Source organism: Beta vulgaris, chromosome 3 (assembly GCF_026745355.1).
Source record: "Beta vulgaris subsp. vulgaris cultivar EL10 chromosome 3, EL10.2, whole genome shotgun sequence".
Lineage (NCBI taxonomy): Eukaryota > Viridiplantae > Streptophyta > Magnoliopsida > Caryophyllales > Amaranthaceae > Beta > Beta vulgaris.
In genome coordinates, this window is record NC_079204.1 from 44,859,215 (window position 1) to 44,875,139 (window position 15,925).

General features: G+C 39.9%; 2 protein-coding genes across 3 annotated transcripts; one reads left to right on the forward strand and one right to left on the reverse strand.

Annotated features, from left to right (window-relative positions):
- Positions 1–1,193: 1,193 nt before the first annotated feature.
- Positions 1,194–12,576, reverse strand: LOC104888725 (probable folate-biopterin transporter 7). Of its 2 annotated transcripts, XR_007272762.2 has the most exons (3): positions 12,101–12,576; positions 2,810–3,915; positions 1,194–1,238 (listed from the first exon to the last, which is right to left on the reverse strand). XR_007272762.2 is itself a non-coding variant. In XM_010673765.4 (2 exons), the coding sequence occupies exons 1-2, from the start codon at positions 12,351–12,353 to the stop codon at positions 2,861–2,863; spliced, it is 1,308 nt and encodes a 435-aa protein (XP_010672067.2). In that variant the 5' UTR covers positions 12,354–12,576; the 3' UTR covers positions 2,567–2,860. The 2 variants fall into 2 exon arrangements, 1 of the variants encoding a protein (XP_010672067.2); XM_010673765.4 differs by lacking the exon at positions 1,194–1,238 and having other exon boundaries at positions 2,567–3,915.
- Positions 1,235–2,348, forward strand: LOC104888726 (NADPH-dependent aldehyde reductase-like protein, chloroplastic). The gene has a single exon (XM_010673766.4). It carries the CDS (start codon positions 1,437–1,439, stop codon positions 2,229–2,231), a length of 795 nt encoding a protein of 264 aa, XP_010672068.2. The 5' UTR covers positions 1,235–1,436; the 3' UTR covers positions 2,232–2,348.
- Positions 12,577–15,925: the final 3,349 nt, after the last annotated feature.

A 15,925-nucleotide genomic window follows, 5' to 3' on the forward strand; every position in this document is an offset into this window, starting at 1 on the left:
ACCATAGCAGTTATGGTCCATTTGGCCCATAGCAAGGACTAGATGGCAAAATAAAATTTACAAAGGAATATCCTAAAAAGTTGGATGAGAAAAAAACATTACCTAGACAGAGGAGAGAGAAAATCAAATAAAAAGAAAAAAAGAGGAGAGAGAAAGAAAGAGAAGAGGTGGATTGTTTTCTGAGAAATGATAAACCTCTTTTTGCTAACATCCATGTGGCAACATATAATTAGCACACATGTCACAATATTGTTTATCCAAAATAAATTACTTTTTGCAATTTTTAAACTTATATATCTCAAGAAATATATTTTAGAAAAATAAAAAAATATACCAATATTCATATATTTTTATTCTCTACAAATAGACATCCATTTTGATATAATTTCATCATATTTTTATTTTACTCTTATCCTTATAACACACTTGTTTCTTGTTACTACAATACATCTGTTTTTTGGTTAATATACACTTGTTTCTTATTACCATACACTTGTTCTTTAATACAATACACTTGTTTCTTGTTAAAATACAATTGTTTCTTATAACACACTTGTTTCTTATTATTACAATACACCTGTTTCTTGTTAACATACACCTGTCTCTTGTTAACATACACTTGTTTCCCCATACAATACACTTGTTTCTTGTTAAAATACACTTGTTTTTTATAACAATACACTTGTTTGACGTAAGGTAATTAAAACTGATATAAATTTTAGTTTTTTCAATTACTTTTTTTACTCCTAATTAAAATATAGTAAAATCAAATCCCATCTTTCCTCTTTATTATTTTATATTTTACTACAGTTTATATTTTATTTATAATGCTACACTAATTAGTTGCTACACTAATTATAAACTTACATCTTAGGAATTCGTGTAACTAATTAGGAATTCCCAAAGCTGATAAGTCAAATCTGGGAATTCGTGATAGTGTTTTATTAGCTTACGTCCTAATTAAAACTAATTTGGGATGGCAGAGGAATGTAAAGCTTTTGCAGCTTTTTCTTTTTTTCTTACACCCCACTTTTTAGAATAACCCTTTGAAATATTTTTTTTGCCATCTAGTCCTTGCTATGGGCCAAATGAACCATAACTGCTATGATTTTATCACTCCTTCAAACTTCAAAGCGAGCGTTAGCACTGACATCATATTTCACACAAAATGAAAGCGCTGACATCATAGCACATACGAAAATTCACCAGCTTCTAGATACAATTAAAAGAAAGTCCCCCTGAAACAATAAAATAAAGCGGTCAGCGTCGTAGAATAATCAGTTGTAGACTTGTAGTACGTATAATTAATTCCTACAGATGAGGAGGCACATAAATAAATAGCTGCTCTCAGATCGTATAGATTGATCATCACTTTCAGAATCGCACCTACTTCCCCCAGGCCCCATCACCATTCAGAACTCCTAAAAGCTCTTGAAATGGCAGCAGAATCAAGTGCACAATCATCCAGCACCCTTCCTCTACAAGACAGAGTAGCAATCGTCACTGGCGCCTCCCGTGGTATCGGTAAAGAGATCGCCCTCCACCTGGCTTCCCTCGGCGCCAAAGTTGTAATCAACTACACATCAAACGCAACACTAGCACAAGAAGTGGTAAACCAGATCAACTGTCATGGGCCTGATACCAGGGCCGTTGCAGTCCAAGCAGATGTGTCGGATCCAGCCCAAGTTGAGGCCCTTTTCAATGCTGCAGAAGAAGCCTTCCATGCCCAACCCCATGTTGTTGTCACTAATGCAGGCATCATTGACCCCAAATACCCCTCCATTGCCGAAACCACTGTAGAGAACTTTGACAACATAATTGGTGTGAATCTCAAGGGGACATTTTTGTGCTGTAAGGAGGCAGCTAAGAGGATAAAGCGTGATGGTGGAGGGCGGATAATCACGTTCTCATCTTCACTGGCAGCAGTATTCCGGCCAGGGTTTGGAGCGTACACGGCATCCAAAGCAGCAGTTGAGGCAATGACCAAGATTTTGGCAAAGGAGCTCAAAGGGACCCGCATTACTGCTAACTGCGTAGCACCAGGTCCCGTTGCAACTGAATTGTTCTTTTCTGGTGCCACAGAGGAGCATATCCAGGGATCAATCAGTGCTTCACCAATGCAACGTCTTGGTGAGCCAAAGGATATTGCACCTCTAGTAGGGTTCTTGGCTGGTGACAGTAGTGAGTGGGTTAATGGACAGATCATTCGAGCTAATGGTGGATTCGTATAATAAGAGGAGCTTCAGAGTGTTCTTTTTCAGTCAGTCTGTGTTATTTAGAATAAACAATGAGATTTCCCAGCTTAAGGATCCTTACAAATAAATTCATTCTGTTAACAACAGTGTTCACATCATCTGAGTGTTCAACCTTTATTTTGTATTCCTATCTAGAGCTAGTAAAAGTTGACACAAACGGTTAAACTCAATATTTGTTTTTAGCTTACAAGTTACAAGTAGCCCGACATGCTCATCTCAATCAACCAGCTTAGAGCTATATAATCAGATTTGAACTTGGAACCAACTTGAAATTACTGAAATTGAAACACAATTTCACGACACTCAATGAATTAACTCGAATTAAAACCCACTTGTCATATAGCATTAAAGCAATTACATATAAGTATCACGACAACACAGTGGAATAACTGATGGAAATTGGAACATTACCCAGGTTCAGATAGCAAAGATAAATCCAGCTTGACTATAGACATTTACTCATTGATAGAAAATAAATCAATTTATGAAGTTCCCCCAAGCACACACAGAGGCACACAGAAACAAGAAAAAATAATTTGAGAGAATGTAACTACCTTTTCTGAGATGCTTGAACAACCTAATTACCAACTCACCAGCAAAATAAATTATTCCTTTTTTGCAACATCAGGCTTTATAAGATCAGGTATCCAGGAGGACCAAAAGAGGGGTATGATTGTGCAGGCCGCTTGTATCAAAAGGCCACGAGGCAGCCCAGAAAAATCGTTTCCAGTAACACCAACAAAAGATGCAAGTGCAACGCCAAAATACCCACCAACAATCATTGCAAGGGCAATAGCAGACATCACAAATGCCATCAAAGAACCTTCACATCCAGGCGGACAAAGCTGTGCAATCAAAACACTGAAGGGTAAAATCTTGAAGAAAATAAGAACTTCCAGCAGACCAGAAAATACTACAACATAAACGGAATCTGGGACCCCCATTTGTTGGTACAGCTTGTTCACAAACAAGACATCAGAAACCATGAAAACAGCCATTGTGGCCTGTAGTGCAGAAATCACTTTCCTTGGAGATGCTGTTTTCAATCTTTTGTTGTAAACGTAACTCCAGAAAAGCATTCCCACTTGGCCAAACACCTTGGAAATCCCCAATACCGATGAATCAATTTCCAAAGCCTCAGTTTGATAGAAGAACAAAGTTCCAGTTAGGACAGGAACCATGGCATAAGAGGCCACAAGCCAACCAATCGAGTAAGCAATGTCAGGCTTGCACAGTGCATTTGCAAGCTGTGCGAATTGTTTTTTCATCCCACCACTAGATTGGTTTTTGGGAAGATTTAGAGATCTCTCGTCAACCAAGATAGTTATCAAGAGCTGAACAGTGAGGACAGAACTGAATGTTAAGAATATAGTACGTGTGCTGAACTTTTCAATGGCAACTCCTCCAGCTAAGTTTCCAATAACACCCCCAAGTGACGAAGCCATCCAAACAAATGATTGGAGCCCCCCCGCAGAAGATGATTGTCCTTTCTTCGAAAAAGTTGGCTGCTTGCTAATCTCAGCTACAATAGCATCATTAGCAACCTCAGCTATAGAGGCACCCAGGTTGCTCAGAAGAAGAAAGAAACTTAAGATGGAGACTGAGATGCTTGATGAAGCAAGGATCGCTACTGCTACCCATGACAGAAGTTGCAGAATAGCTACATCCATAAATGTAAACAATTAAGGTTAATTTAAGATATAAGCGATACGATTAAATCTAGCAAACAGCAGTAAGATCACGCAATCTAAGGTTAAGTATCAGCACTTGTACACATTCTAGTTAAAAAAAACTTAGATTGTTTCAAATGCAGAGTATCATGTTAGTTGCACCTCATACATACTAAAACTATTGTAACACACCTCTCATTCATATCTGCACTCCCTTCTACAAGAGTTCTGAACAGTTTTTTCAGAGGAGCAATATGAACTTAGGGAACTATCAGAACAATTTCAAATGGACATAGCATACCAGCTGTAGAAAACTTAGAATCAAACAGAATGCACATCTACTCAGTGCATGTAAAAAGTTGGAAAATGAAAAAGTGGATCTTATGCCACAAGTTTCTCAAGTGTATATATCCATCAAGTTATACAGTAAAAAGCTGCAATCTAATACTCTCCGTCGACAAATAAATGCCCAGTTTGAGTGTTTGACTTTCCCCCGTGTTCGTCTCTTCGATGCACTACTTCACCATTAATATGTTTAATTACTTTCTCTATTGAAATCATATACATTAAGATGAATTTACTAAGAACTAAGTCATAATATTTTGATATTTATATTGATGAGAATCTAAGCATGGCTGTAGTAAAGGTCGAACTGCATCGCGACAGCCGATTTGCAAAGAATTTGGAGCTTGCCGATCAGATATTGCTCGCGTTGTCAACGGTTGTTGCTTATTGATAGATACGAGTACATGCCCATCACAAGTCCGTTAGGAACGATCTTAAGGTCTTTATACCGTCTGTGATGGGCAATATCAAAGCCGTTATGGCCATTATTGGACTGATAGTCTGATACAGTCAATATCAAGGCTGTTACATAGTAGGCCGTTACATAGTAGGCCGTCACTAGTAAAATATCCACTCCACGATCACAATTGCATCTTTTCTCCCTCCTTACAAGCTAAATTCAAGGTATTCTGGTATGTTCTACTTTTTTATGTTCAATCTCACTTTTAAATTTTATTTTTTTATCAAATGAATGAAGTTGGATCTGAAATTTTTAGTGAATTCTTATGTGGGTTTTCTCTATGTGAATATGGGACATGGGTGTCGTTCTTAATGTGGATAATCTTGTTGAAGATTCTTAGTGATTTCTATATGGGTTTTGTGTGTTTGAAGAATGCAGGTTCTTCTTAATCTGGGTTTAGTGATTTGTATCTCGTTCAGAAACCTGCAACTAGAATCATTGAGAAACCTGCTACTAAAATCAGTGACTATAGATGCAAGTACTTATAACGGTATGATTTGAACCACTTAGGCAACGAAATGTTTCATGGTTAGAGCCATAAATATCATGATCGAAGCCAGAGCAATTATAACATCTAGATGTAACAACTTTTGGCAGATTAGTGACACTAATCGACGAATTATGAAACTTGATAGGTAAATTAGGCGCATAGTCAAAATGACAGAGTACGTAGTACATACCATGTGGCAAAAAAAAAAAAAAAAAGGGATATGTGTGAAAACTCCACCAAGTCAAAGTTAAACAACTAGAAAAGTAAAGCTTAACCGGTAACCCCGTCGAACAAAAATTTCCCTCGTAAGACAGGGCGCCTCTCTCCTCGAAAGACAGGCGGTTTTCAACCCTAGGGGTTTTCATCTCTCTTCAATTATGGAGGGGGATCTGGTTACTCAATGTCAACGTCTAAAAATTAATGATGCTGAATCTGGAGTGGTTAATGTTGATGAGGTATGTGATGATGAGAACTCAGAACAGGTGTCCTTGGCGTTGGTAGGTCGGTTGGTGACGGACCGTAATTTCAATGTCGAGGCCTTTAAAAGAACGATGACACAATCATGGGCAGTTTCGAAGAAACTTGTAATTCGTATAATTGGCCCTAATCGATTTATATTCCAGTTCTTTCATTGGAGGGACAAGGACAAGGTTTTGGAGGGCAGACCATGGTCTTTTGATAATCATCTGTTAGTTCTTAGTGAGATTTCTGGCCATGAACAACCATTGGAGGTATCCCTTAATTACTCTCCGTTCTGGATTCGAATAAAGGACTTGCCTTTCAATTGTAGATCGAATCAGTTGTGTAAGGCAATTGCGTCGAACCTTGGCGCGGTCATGGATGTGGAGGATGATGGTGTTAGATTGGACAATTATCGTCGCGTTCGTATTATGATGGACATTACCAAACCCCTATGTCGTTTTCAGAATATCAAAGGAAGAGATGGGCGCATTATTAAGGTTTCTTTCGCATACGAACGTCTCCCTTTCTTCTGCTTCTTATGTGGGGTTATAGGGCATAGTGAGAAAGATTGTTACGTGGATGAGGAGGAAGATCAAGAGCGTTCTATGGGTTGGGGAAAGCATCTGCGCGCCACTCCGAGAAAAGGATTCCAAAAGTTTATGGAGGAACTTGACTCGGTGAGATCTAGTAGGAAGGTCCTTTTTGTCGTGAAAAATTCGGAGCCCGATAATAATGACGATAGGGATGTGGTTACGGTTAAGGAGGCAGGTAGAAGTGGGGAACCCGTTTGTATACCACTTGAGGAAGAGGGTAGATGTGGAGATGAACCAGTGGCTAGGTCTCTCGGGGTAAGGGATTCCGCTGTGGTCGTGAAGCCTCTAGGGGATGGGGGTCCCTAGCACCGGGTGACTTTGTTCCGAATCATGTTGATGTGGTCGAGGACGAAAAGAGGGAGGGTCCTATATTGCAGCAGGTGGGTCTAGGAGGGGGGCCAACAGAGAGAACCCAATCTACTCTCTCAAGGCCAACTCAGGACGTTGTGAAGAAGGGAGGGGGAGGCCGAAGGTGGCGAAAAATGGCGTGGGATCAGGGAAGTGCTATGGAGGGAGTGGAGATGGATGGGGATGGTGACATTGTCTTGGGTAAAAGAGGTCGGGAGGAAGGTTCCATGGGCAACAAGGAGGCAGGTGATCCGAAGAAGAAGTGTGACAAGGTGGATTTTCTTGGATGGCGTGAGGCGAGTGCTGCCACGGAGCAGCCTCGCCCAGCCCAATGAATGTGCTAAGTTTCAACTGTAGAGGGTTGGGCAACCCCTCTGCAGTCACGAGTCTCCGGGCTCTAATCCGGAGAGAGGCCCCATCGATTGTTTTCTTATCGGAAACAAAGCTGAGTAGTGTAGAGTTTGGTCGCATTAAAAGTCGGTTAGGTGATTTTAATAGTCTTGCGGTTGATTCCATGGGTCGTTCAGGTGGATTGTCGTTGTTATGGCGCAAAGATGTTGAGGTTGTTCTTCAAACGATGTCCGTCCATCACATTGATGTCGTTGTTCGATCGGGGTTAGGAGATTCGCAGTGGAGATTTACGGGTTTTTATGGGTGGCCTGAAGTGAGCAATAGATATCTTTCCTGTAGTTTACTTAAGTCCCTAAAGGGACAATCCGATCTCCCGTGGTTATGCATGGGGGACTTTAATGAGATTCTTTTTGCGCATGAGAAGGAAGGAGGTAATGAGAGGTCGGATTGGCAAATGTCGAACTTTCGAAGAGCTGTGGATGCTTGCGGCCTACAGGATGTTCCTTATACGGGGTATGACTTCACTTATGATAATGGTAGAGAGGAGGGAGAAAATGTGCAATGTAGGTTGGATAGGGCGTTGGTTTCTACGGATTGGTTTAATTTGTTTCCCGAAGGTTTGTTGTTTCATTTGGAGCGTGAGTGGTCGGATCATGCTCCCATAAAGTTAGCCTTGTGGAGTACGGAAAGACAGACGAGACTTGGGCCCAACCATTTCGGTTTGAGCAATACTGGGCGATGGAAGATATGTGTGAAGAGGTTGTTGCGAATGCGTGGCGTGGTGGCTCGAACCTGGAGACGAAAATTGAAGCGTGTGCAGGGGATCTCAAGGAGTGGGGTAATCAAAAATTTGGGCCAGCTTTCCAAGCACTTAAACGGAAGCGCAAGGCTCTTTCAAAGCTGAATGAGGGGAACCTTAATGCTCGTCAAATTCAGAAAAGGAGGAGTCTCCTCCAGGAAATCTTTTGGAGACAGCGATCTCGCGTGTTATGGCTGGAAGAAGGGGACCGTAATTCCAAGTTTTTTCATTTGCGAGCTTCAGGGAGGAAACGGAAAAATATGATACGAGTGTTGAAGGATGATGCGGGTCGGGAGCATAGGGGAGATGAGAATGTGGGGCAAGTTGCGACCCAGTATTTTCGGGAGATGTTTTCTTCATCTCATCCTACTCTGATTCAACAGGTTTTGAGTGAGTTTCAGGCTCGTGTTACAAGTGACATGAACCGTAGCCTGCAAGCCGATTACAATGAGGAGGAGGTGCGTGTGGCTCTTGGACAAATGCACCCGATTAAGGCCCCGGGCCCCGATGGTATGTGCCCGTTGTTTTTTCAATCTTATTGGCATATTGTGGGACCTTCTGTTACTAGTACGGTTTTGGGTATTCTTCGAGGTAATCCGATCCCTGCTCACTTAAATCGCACTTTTATTACTCTCATTCCTAAAAGGAGTAATGCTGATTGTATGAAAGATTTTCGACCTATCTCACTCTGTAATGTTGTGTATAAACTTATTTCAAAGGTGTTGGCGAATCGGTTGAAAGTGTTTTTAAATAACATTGTGTTTGGTCGTCTTATTACGGACAATATCCTAGTGGCATTTGAGATGTTTCATCATATGAAGCATATTAAAGCTAGGAATGGAGGTATGGCGGTGAAACTGGATATGTCTAAGGCATACGATAGGGTGGAGTGGGATTTTTTGGATGCTGTGATGGTTCGATTTGGATTTGCTACGGGGTGGAGGAATAGAGTGATGGAATGTGTTCGTTCGGTGTCTTTTGCAGTGCTCGTGAATGGTCGACCTACTGATACTTTTGTCCCTCATAGGGGTATTCGACAGGGTGACCCATTGTCTCCCTATTTATTTATTCTATGTGCGGAAATTTTTTCTCATCTTTTGCATAGATCGGAGGAGATTCATTCTCTTAAGGGAATTAAGGTGGCCCCTACTGCCCCGTCTGTAAACCATTTATTATTTGCAGATGACTGTCTCATTTTTTTCCAGAGCAACGATGAGGGATGCAACGACTATTAAGCAGGTTCTGCACTCATATGAGTTAGCATCGGGACAAAAGGTGAATTTTGATAAAACAGATGTGGTGTTTAGTAGCGGTGTGCAGGGGGATAGACGAGCGGCCATTTCGCAGCTACTTAGAGTTCGAGAGGTCGTGAGCCATGATAAATACCTGGGGCTCCCAACCGTGATAGGTTAATCTAAAAAGGTGATAACAAAGGGGGTGAAGGAGAAGCTATGGAGTAAGTTGCAGGGTTGGAAGGGGATGGTGTTGTCTAAAGCTGGAAGGGAGGTCATGATAAAGGCGGTAGCCCAATCTCTCCCTACCTATGCGATGAGTGTGTTTAAATTCCCATCTTCTTTCTGTGATGAAACCCGCTCTCCTATAGCTCAGTTCTGGTGGGGCCAAAATAATGGGAAGAGAAAAATACATTGGGTGGCATGGAGGAAGTTATGTAGGCCTAAAGCGGAGGGTGGTATTGGATTTCGGGATATGAAGATGTTTAACTGGGCGCTTCTTGGAAAACAGGCATGGAGACTTGTAATGCATCCAGGGAGCTTAGTTGAGCAAATCCTTAAGGCGCGGTACTATCCTAACTCTTCCTTTATGGAGTCGGGCCTCGGAGTGCGTCCTAGCTATACATGGAGAGGTATTTGGGAAGCAAAGTGGGTCCTTGAACGAGGATTGCGGTGGAGAGTGGGAGATGGGGAATCGATACGAGTGTGGAAGGATCCATGGATCCCGGGTACTCAATCTAGGAGGATTTTATCCCCCCGTGGCGAAGCAAATATTGATATTGAGGTTGGAGCACTGATTGATCCAATTAGGAAGGAATGGAACCGGGAGCTTGTGACTCAGTTATTTTTGCCTTTCGAGGTAGAGCGTATCTTGCGTATCCCTATTAGCCACAGATTACCACGAGACTCTTTGTGCTGGGATTTGGAAAGGAGTGGGGAGTTTTATGTTCGCTCGGCTTACAAAGCTTTGGTTGGTGATGATTGGAGTGCCACGGAGTTTACCACGTCCCATGGTACTGATTTATGGACACTTATCTGGGGTTCGAATACGCTGCCAAGGGTGAAGATGTTTGCATGGAGAGCCAGCATTGAAGCCTTGCCGACTTGCGTGGATATCAGTAGGCGTGTGGCGAGCTTTTCCCCGCAATGTACTCTATGTGGTGCAGCCTCGGAATCGGGGCTCCATGCTCTGGCTCGTTGTGGTCTAGCTAGTGCGGTGTGGGAGGAGAGTGGTCTGGAGGTTAAGATTCATGCGGGGCTAGAGAAGGTGGAGGATTGGTGGGGAGATGTATTTTCGACAATGGATGAAGAGAACTTGGATATCTTCCTTACCATTTGCTGGGCGATTTGGGGGGCTCGCTGTCGTGCTTCGATTGAGGGGGAGGTCATTGACCCTGCGTCTGTGGTCTCCTATGCAAAACAAATCTGCCAGCAGGTTCGTGAGTTGGCTGAAGGTCGCAAGGCTAAGGTGAGCAACGTCTCCTCGCAGCACCCGTTGAAATGGAGCGCCCCTGAGGTAGGGTGGATGAAGGTGAACACTGATGCGGGGGAGCTTGGCGAGCTGGGCACAGGGCTGGGCGTAGTGTGTCGGGGTTCCAATGGCGAATTGATGGGCTGTGCTTCTATTCGCTCACCTGCAAAGTGGGAGCCGCGGATTGCTGAAGCAAAGGCTATCTATGAAGGATTGAAGATAGCGAAATTGATGGGGTCTTCGCACGTAGTAGTGGAGTCGGGTTGCTTGGCGGTGGTCCAAGCTTTGAAAGCTAAAATTTCGGGGTCTAGTGACTTCCATCTTGTAATTGATGATATTGTTAGTTTGCTTCCGGTGTTTGTGTCTGTTGTTTGGTCTTTTGTTAAACGCTCTGGTAATAGGGTGGCACATGAGTTAGCTCACTATCATCCTGTGGGAGGTGACAAACGTGTGTGGAGGTGTGATTTTCCGGAGGCTATTGTTTCTATGGCCTCTGAAGATTTAATCCAGTAGTCCCTTTTGAGGGTCTTTTCAAAAAAAAAAAAAAAAAAAAAAAAAAAAAAAAAAAAAAACTAGAAAAGTAAAAACACATAAACATACAGGCTCCGTTTGGTAGGGCGTAAAACGTTTTCCTGGAAAATTGTTTTCCTCTATTTTGAGTTTTACATTGTTTGGTTGGCAAAAGAGTGTAAAACCATTTTCCATTGGGGTAAAATTACTCTCACAATGATGAAAAACCATTTTCCCTTCAAGATGAAGGGAAAACTGTTTTCCTTATCTCTCTTGTACATTCCTCTCAGTACCTTCTTACTTTCCCTTTCATTTTCCTTTCATTTCATCATTTTTCTTACATGGAACCAAACAACGGAAAACTAATTTTGAAATTGCATTTTACATTGTAAATTGTTTTCCATGAAAATCATTTTACACTGAAAATATTTTACGCCCTACCAAACGAAACCTATACTCCCTCTATTCTGTTTTAAATGAAACATTATGTGAAATAACACTATTCATTGATCAATTTTGACTCCATCTTATCGCTATTATATAAAGAAAAACATAATCAGGTAGAATCTTGTTAGATTCGTCTTGATGCATACTATCAAATTATAACTTTTTTCTAGTTTTTACGCATGCACAGCTAAAAAATATTAATGATCAAAGAAACACGTTGGGTTACGTAAAAAGCAAACGTTTCATTTAAAACAGAATAGGACGAAATAGTATATAATATACCCAAATTAGAAAAAGAATCTTGATTGGATACGTTCCTTTCTCAAATCTCAAGGTAACTTTGCTGGAACTGTAGACTACTCTTAAATCTCTTACCTGAGAGGCCAGAACGTATTAACTTTAAGCATTAGCGTGCATTTTAATTAGAAAAATACCAAGACTCAACCAAATAATGGATAACTTTTAAAGTCAAAATATATCATTATCAAACAAGGATATTTTAATATGCTCAAAACTGACTCATTTAGCGCAAAAATCACCCCATTTCACAATAAATTATTATACACTCTTCTTATTCAGAAATATGTGAATTATTGAATTAGGGAATATACGAAGCATCCAGAAAAATAAAGTAACAAAATAAATAAATAAGGTAGAGCGAGCATACCTCCAAGGGCAATGTAAGGAAGGCGATGTTGGGCACGGAAATAGAAAGAATCAGAAACGACGCCGTAGAGGGGTTTGGCAACCATGGGAAGAGCAGCGGAATTTTGAAGGATTTGAAGGGTAGAAGGGTCAACTTTAAGGCTATCTTTAAGGTAGAATATAACCGCCAACCATGGAAAACACCTTAAACCTTGCACCCAGTATCCCATTCCTAGTAACCATTTTATCATCTTCCAATTTCCCTTTTCACCCATTTTTCAATATCTCCAATTATATTTCACCTTATAATTTTACAGAATATTCACCATTGTTTCATGTTGAAATAATCGAAATTGTGGAGGGAAGAGAGAGAGAGATTTGAGCTTGGGTTTTTTTTATATGGATGGAGATTTGTTCTTAGGTGACGTGTTGAGAAGATGCAAGAGGAGAGAAAACTAGAGTCTAAACTCTAAAGTACGTCCCTGTCAAAAAAAAAAACTCTAAAGTACGTGCTCCGTTCTAGATGCTCCCTCAGTCCTCAGAGGCTCAGACCCCCTACTTTATTAATTGGAAAATGAGTACGGTACACCGATTCAGTAATCTACTACTCCCTCCGTCTTTTTTTATTTGCTACATTTTGCCATTTAGAGGTGTCTCAATTTATTTGCTACATTTGCCAATCTAACTACAAATGATAATAAACCAAATCCCTCCAAACATTAGCCAAAAATATTTAGGCCAACTAAACCCCACCCAACCCATTTAATCCCCCAACCTCCCCCATTAAATCCCCCAACTCCCCCATTTAATCCCCCAACTCCCTTTATAATCCTTCCCTCCAAACCCTAATCTCCTTATCTTCCGTCACTTTCCTCTCTCTCCTTCTGACTCTCTCTCTCCTTCTGACTCTCACTTTCCTCTCTCTTCTTCTTCAAACCCTCAGATTTAGGGTATTACACTCCAAATTTGTTGAAAAAAACAGTAGATTAATTATCTACTCTTTTCTGCGATCATTATAAACCTAATTTTTTCGGTTTTTGAGTGATTTAAGAAAGCGAGTCCCTGTTTTTGTGTTTTTTGGGTAATATGATGATGAATTAACTCCAAATTCAAAGAAACGGCTCTTTGATTTGATGGACAGTTCGATGTTGAGGCAAAAAAATCTAGGGTTTCAAAAAAACCTTGGATTTTGGTTCGTTTTGTGGGCTTGTGGCGCGTCTTCAAGAAACACCAGATCTTCAATTTGGTGGTGTAGTTGAGGGAAAAAACGGAAAACTTGCAAGATCCACACCGGAGGCTTTAAATCATGGCGATCTTACCTCTGTTGGTATAAAAACCATCTCGAAATGGTTTCCGCGTCCCCTTTCTAATTTTGGCTCAGATCGGTCCACTCTTAACTTAAATCTCTGTTTTTAAACTTTTAGGAAGCTTTTTTAACACGCTTTGCTTGTGGGGTTGCGTGTGATTAGATTGCATGTATAGGTTATTGTGTTTTTTACTTGTTTTTGCCTTGATTTGTTCATACGCATGTTGATTTTGCCTTGATTTGTTCATACACATGTTGATTTCGCCTTGATTTGTTCATACGCATGTTGATTTTGCCTTGATCTGTTAAAACATGTAATTTTTGGGCTTCATTTGTTCTGTTTATACTTAATTTGCCTTGATCTGTTAAAACATGTTAATTTTAGCCTTCATTAGTTCTGTTTATATGTTATTTTGCCTTGATCTGTTAAAACATGTAATTTTGGGCCTTCACTTGTTCTGTTTATATGATATTTAGCCTTGATCTGTTAAAACATGTAATTTTTGCCTTGATTTGTTCTTTGTTTTATGTTATTTTGACTTGATCTGTTAAAACATGTTAATTTTAGCCTTGATTTGTTCTGTTTATATGATATTTTGACTTGATCTGTTAAAACATGTTAATTTTAGCCTTGATTTGTTCTGTTTATATGATATTTTGACTTGATCTGTTAAAACATGTTAATTTTAGCCTTGATTTGTTCTGTTTATATGATGTTTTGACTTGATCTGTTAAAACATGTTAATTTTAGCCTTGATTTGTTCTGTTTATATGATATTTTGACTTGATCTGTTAAAACATGTTAATTTTAGCCTTGATTTGTTCTGTTTATATGATATTTTCACTTGATTTGTTAAAACATGTTAATTTTAGCCTTGATTTGTTCTGTTTATATGATATTTTCACTTGATCTGTTAAAACATGTTAATTTTAGCCTTCATTTGTTCTGTTTATATGTTGTGTTTGCCTTTATTTGTTAAAACATGTAATTATTGGCCTTGATTTGTTCTGTTTATATGTTGTGTTTGCCTTGATTTGTTAAAACATGTCATTTTTACTTGAGTTGTTCTGTTTATATATTGTCTTTGTGTGTGTGTTGGTGTGATCCTCTATGATGAAATAGGATGTTACATCCAAATTGTTACTCCATTTTACATTTAATCAGTGGTAAAATGAATAGAATTGTAGTATAAAGAATTGATGAGGCATATGTGTTATATTTTGGTTTTTGTTTGGCTGTCCAATAGAGTTTTAATGACATATAGAAAGTTTACATGAGAGGTGCACTATGTTCCTCAATGATGAATGAGGTATGATGATTTATACTATGGACATTATGCCTTTTAAGACCAGTATACTCATGTTGCCACCAATTTTTTTTGCTCTTCTTTTCAACTTTTCCTCTGTTTTAATAGCATGTGTTGAGTAATATGGATGAGTGGGGACTCCCTGAGAGGAACTTAAATCATGCCTAACTTGTGTTTTTATGAAATTGGCCTTCATTATCATTTTGTCTTAAATACGATTGAGAAAAAAATGAAATCTAATTGAATTTTTTTTGAAACAATGTTCAATTTGATTTTCTTTTTTTCCCAATCATTTGTTTGATACAATGATACCCTGTTTTTTGTTCTTAACCTCACATGAACTTCTTATTTACCATAACTTCACCCTAAACCCTTGAGGTATAGTGAATCTGCCATTAAATTTTGTGTAAGCTACTTGTTGTAGCCTGTTTGCAACATGACATCTTGAATGGTTGTGCATAAAATGGGTCCTGTTGACCACTTGTTCTGGCTGTTGCTGTTCTTCATGTTCTTCATGTTCTTCCTTGATTCACTATCTGTCCAATTATTATTCTGGCGTGTACATCTGAGTCATCATCTAACCACTCAGCAACAAACTCATCTTCACCATTTCCATGTTCCATTGTTGTGAAGAAATTTTCTTCTTCTTCACTTGATGCTGCTGGTGCTCTGTTAAGATCAAAGGCTCTTGTTGTGGTTGAACTTGTAATTCTGGTAATGGTTGTGGTATTGGTTCTGGTTCTGGTTCTGGCAGTGGGTCATTCAGATCAAAAGTTGGGTAAGTTGGTGGTGAATTAAGAGCTGATGGGGATGGTGTTAAGTGTTTCAGTAGAACTGTCTAGGGGGGCCATAGCTAAGCTATGGATGCCAGACATGTTCAAGCTGAGAAAGCTTCCACACTTTCCTCAAGTGAAGCTATGAAATCATAAATGGCTTGTAAAAAATCTATGATGATTTATCTGAGAGTTAATTACCCAAACCCCCCCCCCCCCGGAAATGGCTACTGTTCGGTGCTTTTTATGGTGGTTTAGGCTGCTGGTTGGTGTCTTTGATGGTGGTGGTGGCGGTGCTGGTTGGTGTCTTTGGTTGGGTTGATGGAAGTGGTGAAATAATAAATGCAAGTGTAAAAGTGGTTGTGTATATATAGTCCACAGTTTGTTAGGATTTTGTTTCATGTTTTTTGGGGAAAATTCAATTCCCCTTTAATTTCGAATTTTTGGGGAAAATTTAAAAC